A 14,371-nucleotide genomic window follows, 5' to 3' on the forward strand; every position below is an offset into this window, starting at 1 on the left:
ACCTGAGATACAAGAACTGGCTTCTGCTGCGCCCAGAAATGACTGGAAATTATCATAGGGGGGCGCGTTTTAGAGAGGAACCGATCCATGCACGCAGAAAAAGGATGAAGAAGACCAACAACATCTCACACGGAGAAAAAGTGAAGAGGCGTGTGCGTGAAAGCTTATTTTAATGATGTTTTGCCCAACGGAGATGAAGTCACAGAACCTGACAGTGATGTTCACACACACTCCCGCAGGAATGACGGAACCTTACGACAATGCCCATAAATCAGTGTTAGGTGGAAGCCAAACGGTGCAACTGGCAAAGTACCGTGGTGGAAAAATATGGATACTTTTAAAGCGATTACAGACAAAACAAAACAGCGGGCGAAATTAGCATTATGTAACCCAGCGTGAATGTAAATTAGGTGATTTTTTTTTTAATCACTAATTGTAGATTACCGAGTTAATAAATGGCCATGAATAACCACGGAAATGCTCCCAGTAGCTGCAACAATTGAAACAACAATACACAACGGTTTAACACAGCCATTAAACGCGTGATTCAAAATACAGCTTTATTGCTGTGTGCAAAAATCACAGCATGTTTGTATTGGTTATGTCTCACAGTGCAAAATTAAAGAAGATGAGTCAGTAGTGCATAAAGGCCTCCCTGGCTGTCTAACACTGGAGATACACTTCAACATTATGTCTATTTGGGTACCAAATGTTGAGCCGTTTCAAACATTCGGACCATTTGATGATCGCCTGCCTCTCCCCTGTGCTCTCTTGATGTTGCAATGGCCGCACGGCACCAATTAAATATTTTTGACACACAATTCTGCCGCCGTCACGCGGCTGCCGGACAGATTTGGGTGAAATCAGCGGGGCTGTAAGTTGAAGCATCAAGCTGCGAGTGAGGCTGGACACTTCCCAAATGGTGCAATCTGGAGTAAATGGTTACAGATGGTATTTGAAAGCTCAAAAGGACGTTTTCCCATTTAGGAGGAGGGAAAAAAGAAAAACCTCAAAAACAAAAAGTGGGGTTGGGTGGCGAGCAAGGTTGACACTTAAAGATGAAGGTGAGTAACAGTCGGTCTGAGGTTGGTATCCGTTCTCAGCGCTGCTCTCTCTGGGGACAATCACCCTCTAATAACAGTAATCTATCTCCTCGTTGGCCAGGACAATGGCTGTTCTGCAGGGGATGTAGACCTGAGAGACAAAGAAAGACAACGGGGGGGAAGAGAGTAGAGAGAAAAATTAGATGACAATTGGAGATTAATGACGCTAAAGAAATCACAGTGCTCGACTTCATCAGCTTTCTGCTTCGGGAGAACTCTTTTGAGAGTGACTTGGCTTGGATTGCTTTCCACGATCAATGTCAGCGCGACGAAATAAAGAGGAGAGGGAAGGGACAGACGTGGATGCCGGAGGACGCCGGCGAGAGCTGCACCTCCAGGAATATTCAGATCCGGGCAGGAAAGTCCGTATTCAGCACCAGAGCCGGGAGGGAAGGGGAGGAGGCCGCTCAGGTTTCCAGTAAAGCCAGCGGTGCAGATGCATTTAAAGACCTCTTGGTGCCACTGCAGAGAGCAAATGCTTCCGGTTGGGGGACAGATGCTGTATTTTTTCCATTTCTGACTATGGAGGATATAATCCCAGCGCAGCCCGGCGAAACCCTCTGAAGTGAATACCCTAATTTAAGATTACATCCAATTAAAGCCTGCAAATTCAAGGAAATATATGGATATGGCTATCATAAACACTTGACTTTCAATTCTAAACCCCCTAACTAATCCGCTAGCTGTGTTTCATCAGCTTTATATACTAGTGTCACATCAGCTGTGAAGGTGTGGGGAAAAGAACAGCACAGCTTTTCCATATATTCAGAATAAAGAAAACATCATTTCTAATTCTGCAGCTAATAAAGTCTTTAATCAATCCTTTTGATATTCACAGTGTCGTTTAGGGGCAAGGAGCCACCGTGCGCCCCATTAGTCATTTCAAGATTAGGCCCAAGGAAAAGCCAAGCTGACATAAATGATGCCCCAGTAGAAAAGTGAAAGAGAGAACGGAGCTGTAAACAATTCAATCACCCCTGAACTCTTTAAGCTCCCCCATAGCATCAGTGCATCTCAGCTCACAGCGGCTGGGTTTCTTTGGCAACAGTTTGTCGCCGAGGGAGTCCAGCAGCCCGGTGATATAACACAGACACCGACATTGGTGACTAATTAAACAGTCACAGTGGGAGAGCTTCCATGCAGCAGCGTAGCAGAGAGGAGAGGAGAGGAGACGTCGGGAAAAAAACACCACGGCGCCCGTTTAGAGAGAAGCTGCGACTGCATCCAGCCTGGAACAACCTTTTATTTCCAGCAAAGTGACAGCGAAAGCTAATGATTCTAAATAAAGGAGCACACAATTGTGTGCAGCAGCGTTGTGCAGCCTCAACAAGCCACCCCCTTTGGTTTGGGAGATGCTTTAAACCGCGGCCTCCACCGTCTCGGTCGCATCCGTGTCCCTAGAACACAGCCCGCTTTTGGGACCAGTACTGTAGAGACGCAGAGTCGGTGGCAAAGGTGTCAGAGGCGGTGGCGGCGGCAGCAATTGTTTTAATTTTTATCATTAGAATCTTTTTAACCAGGACAAAAGTAGAAGTTAGGGCCAGGCTGCCTTAACTCCTTTGTTTTTTTTTTATAGAAAACTTTTTTGTCTTAAGAATGGTCTTGTATTACCCTCACTCTCCAGTGAGTAGTTTGGATTTTCTACTCTCTCCCATTCAGCCTTCAGGCTAATTCTCCATCTGATCAGTGCTCAAATGCGCTGATGAAGAATTCATGAGCTGCTTCACAGGAATACATCATCCACCAGATTTCTGTCTCCTGACCCGAACGAGCGGCGAGGGCAAATCCCGACTATCCGTGCACTTAAAGTCTATACGTGTCCCTTCGGCTCCATTACTCACTTCACAAGGATCATCTCCTTTTAAGCTCTTCAGCACACGCAGGTTAGACTCTACCAGACTGGGTATAAAGACAAAATAAACCGGGCAGGTAAATTTCCCTCAAGTGCTGATTTTAATTATGATTAGCTTAACTCTGAAGCACCGCCAGAGTAAAAGTGCCAATTTCAAACATATTTCACTCGGCGAAAGGAGGAAAGGCACAGTCAGACGGCATTAAATATTTAAATCTTATTGTGTGTGTGTTTTTTTGAACTTTAAGTGCATCTGTAATTGGCAAAGTAAATCAAGTACAAACTTTACAGCTGAATAAGACATGAACAAACCTTTGACCTAAATTTAAAACAAGAGTTTTGTCATTTGGATGTGGCGTGTTAAGTGTCATGTACTGTAATAATGAATACAAATAATAAAGAATCGGGCACATGCAGTGGCCAAAATACTGATACTGTCCTTGGACACTGGAGATGATGTCACCGGTTAGTCTGCTGTGATAAGACGCTGCTGTGCAGAGGATTATGGGAATTAGTCCAGCTTTCCCCAAAAAACCCCAAAAAACCCCAAAAACCCCGAAGTCTTATTCAGAGCCAGGAAAACCCTAGAATACCTTTAGAAAAATGAAATGTGCTGATTTTTGAGTCCAACAACAGGACTTTGTATCAACCATTCTGATTAAAATGTGCATCTGGTTCATCTACCTACTTCCTGCCAACTTTGCCTTCCTACTATGTTTAGGACAAACTGTCAAACGAGGCACTTTGATGCCACAGGCTGCCTTAGCACGCGGCTTCTGAAGCTGCTAATTAGTGTCACTTGTTCTTTCCATTATGTTTCTGACACCACAGCACTCAAACTCAAGTGTGCAAATAGTTTCTCTTTCAGAAATTGTAGGTTATCTTTGTGTCTTTGCAAAGCGACTAAACTATAGTTGTGTCATGCTTTAATGCTTTGCATGGATCTCATGAAATGCCCCATTTGGAATGCAAATTTGCGGGCTCAAATTCAAGCCTGCCACATATTTTATTGGAATAAAAACATCTTTCACTTTCTGTAATACATCGGGACACTCACACAGCTCATTTATCTCGGGCTCATGTCGTCTTTGGTAACAGATTAGTTTTTAAACTTCTCAGAAAAGAAAGTTACGGCAGAATCTAATGCAATGGAAGCGGGTTTAAAAGGGCGTGTAAAGCACACTGCATGAACTGCAAAGTCAGAAACTTCAAACTTTTCCACGGGTCTTTTCTGACAGTCTCACCTGTCGCTTATTTGATTTTGCAGAGAAAAGGATCTGCAAATGTTGGTTGTCATGTCATGAAGCAAAACAAGATCAATCAAATCTGCAAATGCTGCCAAGAGATACTCAAGACTCTATTGGCTTTATCTAATTAGGTGCATTCTCAGTCTTGATGTGATTCACTCACGGTGGATATGAGAGCTTATTATTGCCCAGTAATAAGGAAGCTGGTGAACTGATGAACCCAATAAACAGGAGGAGTTTCATGCAGAATGTCAACAGTTGTTGACTCAAATGAATATTTAAGTTTTCCTTGTTTTTCCTCGCCACCGTCTCGCCAGGACTCATCTCCCATCGGCCGTTGTGCTTTTGTGTAGGGTAAATATTTCTGGGCCATCCTTCACCTCCTCACACAAAAGGGACAGGCGGGGAGGGGGTGCACTTTTCTGCCACTGCGCAATCACTACGATAAAAAGGAAGATGGGGCCTGAACAGAAGGGAGCACCCCCCCACCCCACCCCCTTCGCTGTCAGCTCAATTCCTCTCACCCCCTTTCATTCCCCATTAATCCGTGATGGTGCCAACATTAGCAGATGACTTGTTAACTAAACTTCATATTTTGGCTAGGAGGGTGTTGGCGAAGCGGCGGCGTTTGAATTAATAAGAGTTTGAAAAGATTTAAGAGAATGTGGAATTTGAGTCATTAAGTGATGAAATCCCAGGCTAATATGATGGAAGCGCACTCTCTGGAGGGAAGAGGAAGGCGCTTTTTAACCGAGGTGGGGGAAAAAAAAGAAAAAATGATGAGGTTGATGCTCCAAATATCAGTTGGAGCTTTTGCCAGACATCACTTTGCTCCATAAATGCACGCCGTCTATCTCCTAAAACAGGCACATGCTCCTGAAGGTGAAAAACCAGCTCATCCACTGATGCCATTGTATTGACTGGAGAACTACATTGCTGAAAAAGAAGTTGGCAGCGAAAAAGATTTACTGGTGTTAAAGCTGAAGCTGGACCGTTCGGGGAATCATCGTCGATTCTCATCAAGTCTTTCCTGATATTGTTTGTAAAGATCTTATTTTCTTTCATACCCAAGGGTGGGGGGGGGGGCTCCTGGAGCACCTTTTAAAATGCAGTTCGGTATTTCTTTATTTCAAGGACCATCCCAGTTCAAGTCATTAGCCCAAAGCAGCCTCCATAATCGAGGCCCGGCGGCCCACTCTGTCAGGTATATTCCCCCATTATGAGTTTGTGTGGCGTTCACATGAAAAGGCAAGCGATAAGAGCATGAATAATGCACGTTGTTTCCCCAGATGTTTTTTTTTTTTAAAGAAAGATGTACGTTTAAATAACTGCAGGATAAGTGTGAGCCTTGGCAGAGCAAAGGAAAACAGATCATGTATATTTAAAAAGTTAGACCTTCAACAAAATCAAATATAGTGAAGAAAGGCAGCGAAGCCCAAGAAGACGGACAGAATGCCTTTGCTGAATGGTGATTAAAAGCTAATTATATTCATGAGCATGATAATTAATTAGAAAGCAATGCTTAATCTGGGGTCCAAACCAAGGGGAGAGCTGCTTTCTGCCCAAAGAGGCACAATCCCATTTAAATTAACACTTAAATCCCTTTCAAGCCTCTTTCTGTGATGTTTAGGCCAGTATAGACGCGGCGGATCACAACTACATCATGTTCATCGAGCTCATTGTATTAAAAAGAAATGTTTGCAGTTCTGCAGCCGTGATCTGTTCACGGAAACAGCAGCAGATTGTGCACGAGTTCATATGACTGCAGGCAAATTTGGACACAACAGAGAAATATTTCATCCAAACTTTTAAACCTTCTTCTTTTTTTTTTTCCATCTCCCAAAACATTTCTGGATCCATCTCATCACCACCCACGTGCGCGTTGGATGTTTTTTTCCCAGCCACGAGCGGCTCCTCGGCGCCGCACAGCGGGACAATTTCGCCTGTCGACACTCAAACATCATTTAATATGCATGATGACATTTTTGAGATTATTTAATTCAGTGACTTTGTCGGTGTGAATGTGTAATCGGGCTGGAAGCTGGAGGTAAAGTGGAGGAGGACGGGGAAGGAGAATGGGCGCACGAGAACAGACTTGACAATAAATATACGGCACCTGAAAATGAAGAGCACTTCACGTTTGGGATGCAGCAGAAAAGAAGGACATATTTACCTGCACGGAGTTTGGGCGCCCGTTGAAAGCTTTGGGTTCCGTGAAGAACTCCGTATTGTGGTCCAGCCGCCCGTGACCCCCATACCGAGCATCATCTGAATCCAGCTTGATTTTGTATCTGATCAAAATTGAAGTTAGGGTACAAAAAAACCTCAAAAACGGTGGGAAAGTAGATTATGAGATATAAGACATGAGAAGCACAAGGAAGGGGGGGTGGGGGGGGGCGTTATCACTGATGCTTTTTGTATGCAGACACGGTTTAGCCGGAGCTGGTTTATATTCATTGAAATCCTCGCATCCATCAAAATTCAGCTCACCTTCAGAGAGCTTCAAAGTGACAGTGTGGAGTCCGACCAGACTAAGGGGATCCTGCCTAAAGTGAACATGAATGTAAGAGTGATTTAATTATGGCTCAACTAACCAGCCTATTCACCGCCTAAATTAACTAAAAGACAGACAAATACAACGGCTGTTCAAACGGACCGCAAGGATGAAGAATCTCATGAAATCTTCCTGAAAATATAACATGAAGTATGGAAATCGATGATTTGCTGTTGTGAAGCTGGACCGATTAGGTGAATTATGGACTATATATATTTTAAAAAACCCAAAAAAACTGGATAATAACTATGACGTAAAGGTAAAACGAATTCCATCGCTGAGAATTTAAAGATTACACACGTCTTTTTAAGTGAATTCCCCGCTTTCGCTCTGGCCTAAATGAGCTCCTTCACAATGTAAATACGGCCGCCATAAATATCGGAGCTGTATGTCGTTCACTCGTGTCTCTCAGGGAAGGAAGCTGGATGCAGCAGCAGCGTCATAACAACCACCAGGAGAGAGGAACAGACATGCAAACAGCTCCTAATTGGCTGGCTGAATAATCACCTTATCTTCCCACTGGCAACACTGCGGAGATTGAGTGTGATCCTCCAACAGTGTCTCACTCTGCCCCACAGCTGGGAAAATTACGCTTTAGCTGCTTGCTTGTCTGCTTTGATAGCGATGATTAAAAACAAGTGCTGCTCCGTGCATTGTCTCTGCTCCTCTGCACTTCCTCCCCTCTAACAGGGCCTTTCTGCTGTTCCATTGATGAGGCAAACTCATTTTGTAATGGCGGCTTGGTAAATAAATAAATACACGCTTTTCTACAAAGCGATTTCCTTGCTGGCTTATGCGAAAACATAACATTAAAGTCGTCGGATGCGGAACTCTGCAATTTTGAGCTCGGAGTTTGCACCGATTTCCCGTTATCTGCCTGCGGGGGCCTGTGTGCCCCTAAGCTTTCGCTGAAAGTAAGAACTAGCACAAATGACTAGTTGGAAGGGTTGAGTGATCTCATCTTTGCTAATGGCTTCAAACGGCCGCAACCACAACTCACGGTTCAGCTGTAAAGTATTATAATCGATACTGCCTGTGGGAAAAAACGAGGGAGGGGGGGCAATTTAAGAACACAATCAATTCTGCCCAATGAAGTCAAAGGCAATAAGAAACTGTGAAGATTGGTGATTAGACCCATTGATGACCTGAAAACAATCTGGCCATGCCTGTGATTGTGCACCAGGCTACACTCAGTTCCTCCATCAGCTTGTCGTTTTCTTCGACCTTTATGGGAGTAATAGCCGTCTGGATTGGGCGTGTGGAGAACGTGGCGTCGCCTTACACGGCAATCTAAATACTGTCATCACGCCTTTCCACAGACGAAGTGACTCGGACTTCTGTCTGGCGCAGAATGCGTGAAACTGGATGGAACCCGTTTTAGTTTCAGCTGGATTAAAAAAACAACATGTGATTTATTAGAATAATAACCAGCCCTGCAGCCAAAACTGGGCAAAATGCCCCATAAGGGGCTCAGCTGCCTGCCAGGTTAATTAAACCTCAGGATTGATGAGGAAGCCTATTTTCATATATTTCAACTTGCTTTCTAAAACAAATAATACCATGAACACTGTGTTAGCTGTCTGTGGCTAAGTGCGTCTCTTAACACTTGTTTGTTTGTGGGTTGTAACAGCACTCGCTGGTGAATGATTCCACGCGTCTGAATGAAGGATGAACTGACGGCAACTGAGTGTAAATCAGATCTGTCCTAACAGGTAGAGCTTTGAGGATGGGAGCCCCCCCGAGATCACGCCAGACCAACGCAAGTCCAACACAAGAAGAAGGCGGCATCCACCCGAAGTGGAGGGAGAGAGAGAGCGAGAGACAAAGACAGAGAGAGAGAGAGACTCTTACAGAGCTGTGAAGGGCATGTTAAGATATTCATCTTGTGATATTTGTTCATTTATTCTGGCACCTTCTAGTCAGGCCTGGCTCATTTTAGCAACCCAACAATCTTTAAAAACTTTAAATGATTTACTCACACCAGACTGGACCTCTTTACTTACTTGACATTAAGAGCACAGCATGCTCATTACGCTTAATCACTAGAGAAAGCTGGTCATGATGATCACTGTGCGTGTGCGTGCGTGTGACCTCTGACCCTCAGACAGCAGGAAAGTGTGTATGACAGATAAGTAAAGTGAAAAAGCCTTTTTGGATTCTTCGGGCCTGTCTTGTTTACCTCCTCTGCCTCTGAGTGGCACTTTCATCTGTCTTCCTCTCTAATTGGATCCTGTGCACACATTCCCATCGGAAGATCTGCATCTCCTCACACACGCGGCACATTTACCTTCCTCGCACATGCACCACATTTGCCTTTATGTGTTTACTGCCTCTCTGTATAATAACAGCGAGAGCTTCGCCCTCACATGTATTTGCATTTTTCCCCTCCACTCACATTAAGTCTTAGGCCTCTCTTGAAACATCAAAAGGAGTCCGGGATGGAAAACATGTGCTTCCATCTAAATAAGGCCCTCAAATTCGATGTTACAGACACTGGATCGAGGCAATTATTTTCACGCCCAAATGCTTTCAGTTATCATATAATAAAGACATGAGGCTTATTTCCATGTGTTTTATTTCTAGTTTATTAAACCTGGCTATTTTTCTATTTTGCTCGTTATATTTAATATCACTTTGATTCTACTCTTAATTATTTATCCACAAAAATATACCACGCTAATCAGGAAGTCCGTAATTGCACTTGCAAACCAAACATTACCGCAACAATGTATAATTAATTTATAATTCAATTACCAGGCAAAAATGCAATGCCCATTTTCACTTGATGAGACATTTACCACGTCCCCTCGCAAAGCAATAAAATAAATAAATAATTCATTAAAAATAAGATAGCTTAAGTGTAACTCGTAAGACGCAGCCATTTATCCACTCGATGTGGAAGAAGAGAAGAGCAACGGCGGCTGTTTACTGATTATTCCAATTGAATCGTCACCGTTCTCCAGTAGCATTTCGCATTGCGATCCAAGTCACAAATAATAATTAAACGAAGAAAAAAAAAAAAGTTCCACAGCTTCCCTCCAAGCAAACCGTCAGCGTTAATGTCAGCTGGCTTCATGAGAGAATGATGCCCATTTTAATAAATACAAATCTGTCAGCTTTCTGCCCCTTCCACATCCCTGATCATTAAGCTTGCTGTAATTACAACTGTGGGACTCATTAAATATCTCTGCGCAGCTCACTGGGAAAACAGGCAGCCAATGCTGCTAAAGGGAGCTCTCTCTGAATCACTGGGCTCTGCTATTGTTTCTCTAATAGCTTCACAACACCACTCGTAACTCTCCCAACTCCGCCGGCTTGAGTTGCGTCACAAGTCTCGGCCCGTGGAAATCATTGCCATTGAAATGTTTGAGCCTTTGCATATCACGATGTGTTTAAGCAGGTCTGACACGGTTAAGATGCTCCGAAGTCTTTGCGTCCTCTTTCTTCTTTCATCGGTGGATTCATTTTCAGCCGTGCGCAGCTTTTTCACGTGCACGTCAGTTATGCCGAGGTTAAAAAAAGACAAAAGAAACAAAAGAGTGACGCCGCACTGCCAAACGTAGCTGCACGGAAAGCGACGAAACATTTCATCTTAGTCTTGAGGTAAAGAGGAGTCAGCACCTCGGAGCTCGGAAGTAACACGCCAAGAACAACTGCTGTGACAGGCACATTCACGGGGGGGGGGGTCTCAGCTCAGGGGTCTGCAGGACTTATCACAGATTGAAATTACTGTGTCCTGAAAACAACTATTGTAAGCGCCGAGATCCAAGATGAGACCTTCAAGGATACTTTCCTGGAGCTTCTACAGCAACCCTGTAGTCCTGGAAGCTCTTGGTGGGGTGGAAGTTGAAGATGAAGAGCACGTTGGCCCGGTCAAACACAATGACCTTGTCCTCTTCGTGCTTGGCGCTGATAAAAGCCTAGAGGACAAAAGGAAAGAGAAGCACACGCAGTTCGTCATGAATAGTCATGCTCTTTATCTGCAGACCTTAAATAGACCACAGTGCACTGCAGCGGCGACATGTGCAGCCTCAGACAGGCTGCAGCAGGTTTCAGGTTCTCTCATCGACACAAAAGCAGCAGGCCCGGCTAGCTCCGTGCGCACGCTGTCAGGTTTAGACATGCGGAGCGAGCTACTGTTAACGTGTCATTAGCAGAGATAATCAATGTCACCCAACCTCCCTATTTTTAGCAGCTTCCTCCCCCGCCCCAAGCCGATTTCAGGGCAGCATATTCACGGCTGAATGAGAAGATAAACACTCCTGCGACTGGACTGGCGGAGACGGCAAAGGTCAAGGAAGCCAGTCGGTGAGTGGCGGCCCACAGTCTCAACAAGTCAATTTCTAGATCAGAAGCCTGCAAATTTAGAGTATAGACAAGCTCCATCAACTGGCTGTAATTGCTTTAGCATTAGAGGGGGGAAAAAAGCCCCAAACTACCGATTCACCTTTGGATGTGATCCGCATTGACGAGCCCGGGCAAAGCAAATGCATTCAGATTTCTAATCACGTTTGCTATTATATTCAACATCTCTTTCTATTTGCCAGAAATCCACATGCCAAAAAAGGATGTTCATATTTGAAGCATATGCATGCCCGATGTGGAGGCAACATCTCACAGCGGAGACGGTTTTTCTTACCGCCTGCAGCACTGTTTCAACTTGGAACTATTTCCTGTGAAACAGCCAAACTAAGAGTTTCAAAACTTGCTCCGTTTTGTGACCCCGACACCCTGAATGAAAATATTTTCCTTCAAACCACTTTCTTTTGAAAATAGTTGTCATATTTCTCCAAACCGCATTGTCTCCATTTGCCTTTCCTCACCCGCTTGGTCGTGACTCCAGATCAAACATTTCATGTTTCTCTGAAGGTGGGAGATAATAAAAAAACATTCGTTTATGCTTTAATTTTCATCTATAATGAGAGAAAGCCACATGACCCCCGATAACATCTGGCTACCTCATTACTGAAATATTAGGCTTTATCTAAAGTGTTACAGATAAAATGAAATTAAACTTTAAATTCAAATATTCTGGCAAAAACACAGACAAAATGACATCATAGCCGTCTGTTTCACTTCCATCCTAACAGGAGCTTTACTTCACATCCAGCTTGATACTTTACATGCACAACTTTAATTTAGCAAAGAATTAATTCTTCCACTTTTAATTTTAATTTAATTCAGGCACGCCTGGGACCACCTAGCAGAAACATCCTTTTATTTGAACTTCAAACCTACCACAGAGGCACTCTGACCTAAGGAATGCTTCTCCAAGCCATGACTATCAGCACAACCAAAGGTTTAGAATAGCATATGCTGATGAGGTGTCCAATTCTGTCTCGTGTTGCACGTCCTGTGTCAACACATTCAGGATGATCCGCGTTTTCAAGAAATCAGACCGGTACAGGACAAATACTGAAATTCTGACTTTGTTAAGACTGAGAAACATCAGATTCATGCTCATCAACCCAGCATTCTTACAGTTTTAATAGAAAAAAATGCATGTTAACTCTTATTTTAGCTGATTAGGACAGGTTGCAAAGGGACAATATGGACAACAATGCAGTGTCCATACATCACGACTGATGTATGAGTATCACAAGACAAAATACCACCAATCTCTTTTTCTGAGTGAAACCAATGAAGAATAAATCTGCACGCACTGTCTGAAACTCTGTAAATTTAGCCATGATATTAATTGGGACGCAGAGACGCAGAGGGACATCTGAAGCCTTGTTTTTACATGTGAAGAGAGAATGAGAGTCAGCTTTAGCTCAGTGATGTCAACATATGGGCACCAAGAGTGAAAATGTGACCTATAACATGTTAATATGGGGTTTTTCCTGTACATTTATGTGACTGTGACAGTCAGCCACGGCGAGCAAGTGCCGTCCTCACCGGTGGAGCGGCCAGCCAGCCGTACTTGTCTTCGGTGCGGTTCATGTCCCGGTCAAAGGAGTAGAGCTGGTGGTAACGGAGGTGGTCCGTCTCCACAAGGTTAAACTGTCTCCGGGCGTAGTGGTAACTCTGATTGTTCCCCTTTCTAGGGAAATCCAACCACTCAGGGTGTCCAAACTCATTCCCTGCGACATAAAGAAATAAAGCATCAACATCGTCCATTTTAGTACATTTCTCAGGTTTTGTGCAAAAACAAGGCAGGAATCAAAAGGAAAAGCTTTGATAACCCCAGACAGGGTGAACAATTTCTAATCTGAGACTGACCCAGACTTATTTTTTGGGGTTTTTTTAATGACGGTAGAGCAACCTTCCTTTTTGGCACAAGTCTAAAATAAAATTGAAAAGTAAAGTAAAAACACATCCTTGAGTTTTCACATCAAAAAACCCCCCAAATCCTCCCTCTTCTGTTGAATCAACAGAAAAGCCTGATCGGTTTTAAGCAAACGCTTCATTCTGTTCCATGACCCGGGTCTAAAACAGAAACACAACTGCAGAAAAGGAGAAACAATAGCGCCGTTAATTCTAAGCTGTCAAACCAGGAGCTGAGATAATGAATCTGTCACCAGATGTCAAGACAACATCATACAACAACAGCCGGGATAATTGAATTCCCAGCGGAGGAAGAAGCACAGTGACTGCAGACTCCGAGAAAGTTGCGTGGCAACACAAAGCAGGCTAGTTGTTTATCTGGTGTTAAGAGCTGCGCCTTCAATCATGCAGCGATGGGACGAAGTGAAGCCGACAGGAACTGACAGAAGATTCTAATGGAGTGCATCATGTGGGTGTTAAATATGAGGCAAACAACAGGACGGGTAGCGCCAACAGAAGCGGACCCATGCAGGAAGCCAGCCGCCCTTTTAAATAAGCAGGTTCGCGTGGCCTAACAGTCTGCAGCATGAAAAATACGCCGGGAATTCTCCTACGCGGCCTGGAAACGCAGCTGCGGCGGGCGCCGCCATCGCCGACGCGTGACATCAGCGACGCGGCTCCAGACAAGCCGTTAGTGGGAAGTTCTGCAATTAACGTGGCCCTCAAAGGCCGTGCTGGAAATTGAAAAGACAGCCGATCCTGAGGCTCTTCCATGCCCACCTGTTGGCTGCGCAGGAACCGCCATTTCTTTCCAGAAAGCGCGCCGCGTCCCTGCAACAGGGTGCAACATCACGGTTGCAGCATTAATGCCTGGCAAAAGGCCTCGGGTCACACAGTCGCTGTGCATTCACGCACACTCATGTTTTGACAGGGAGACGTCTTCCCTCCCAGATTTTGACAGATAAAGAACTTTTCCAGTATAAATGTGTGGGTTTTTTTTTCATCATCCCTGCTAAAATGCATCACATTTGTGATCTAGCTTTTTAAAAAGAACTTGGGGAGTCACTTTTTATTTTCAAATCTTGCGTGTCAGTGAACACCCTCAATAATAGCTCAAGATTTTGTTCGTGAGTCGTGTCCTCGGTTGGGCTAAATTTGTCGTAACAGCAAAGCCCAGCGCTGAGCATCACCTCCAATTTCTAGGAGTCAGTGAGGTGAGCACTGTAGATTTTGTGAGACTTTCCCAGTTCTATAATCATTAACAGTAAGTTTCAACCTTTTCTCCCTTTTAGAGGGCACCTCCATGTCATCTCCCCGGCAACGGAGAGAGTCTACGAGCGTAGAAGTC

The 14,371-nt window shown here is 44.2% G+C and overlaps 1 protein-coding gene across 1 annotated transcript in view; it reads right to left on the reverse strand.

Moving 5' to 3' along the window:
• Positions 1-153: 153 nt before the first annotated feature.
• The window catches only part of gbe1b (glucan (1,4-alpha-), branching enzyme 1b), a gene marked incomplete at its 5' end in the record, with an annotated part of 42,309 nt that continues 28,091 nt past the window's right edge, over positions 154-14,371 (reverse strand). Inside the window, 4 exons of the mRNA XM_003968668.3 lie at positions 154-1,194; positions 6,376-6,493; positions 10,546-10,676; positions 12,655-12,839. Coding sequence (XP_003968717.2) covers positions 1,132-1,194; positions 6,376-6,493; positions 10,546-10,676; positions 12,655-12,839 — 497 coding nt within the window. The remainder of the gene's footprint in view (positions 1,195-6,375; positions 6,494-10,545; positions 10,677-12,654; positions 12,840-14,371) is intronic.

This window comes from Takifugu rubripes, chromosome 11 (assembly GCF_901000725.2).
Source record: "Takifugu rubripes chromosome 11, fTakRub1.2, whole genome shotgun sequence".
Classification (NCBI taxonomy): domain Eukaryota; kingdom Metazoa; phylum Chordata; class Actinopteri; order Tetraodontiformes; family Tetraodontidae; genus Takifugu; species Takifugu rubripes.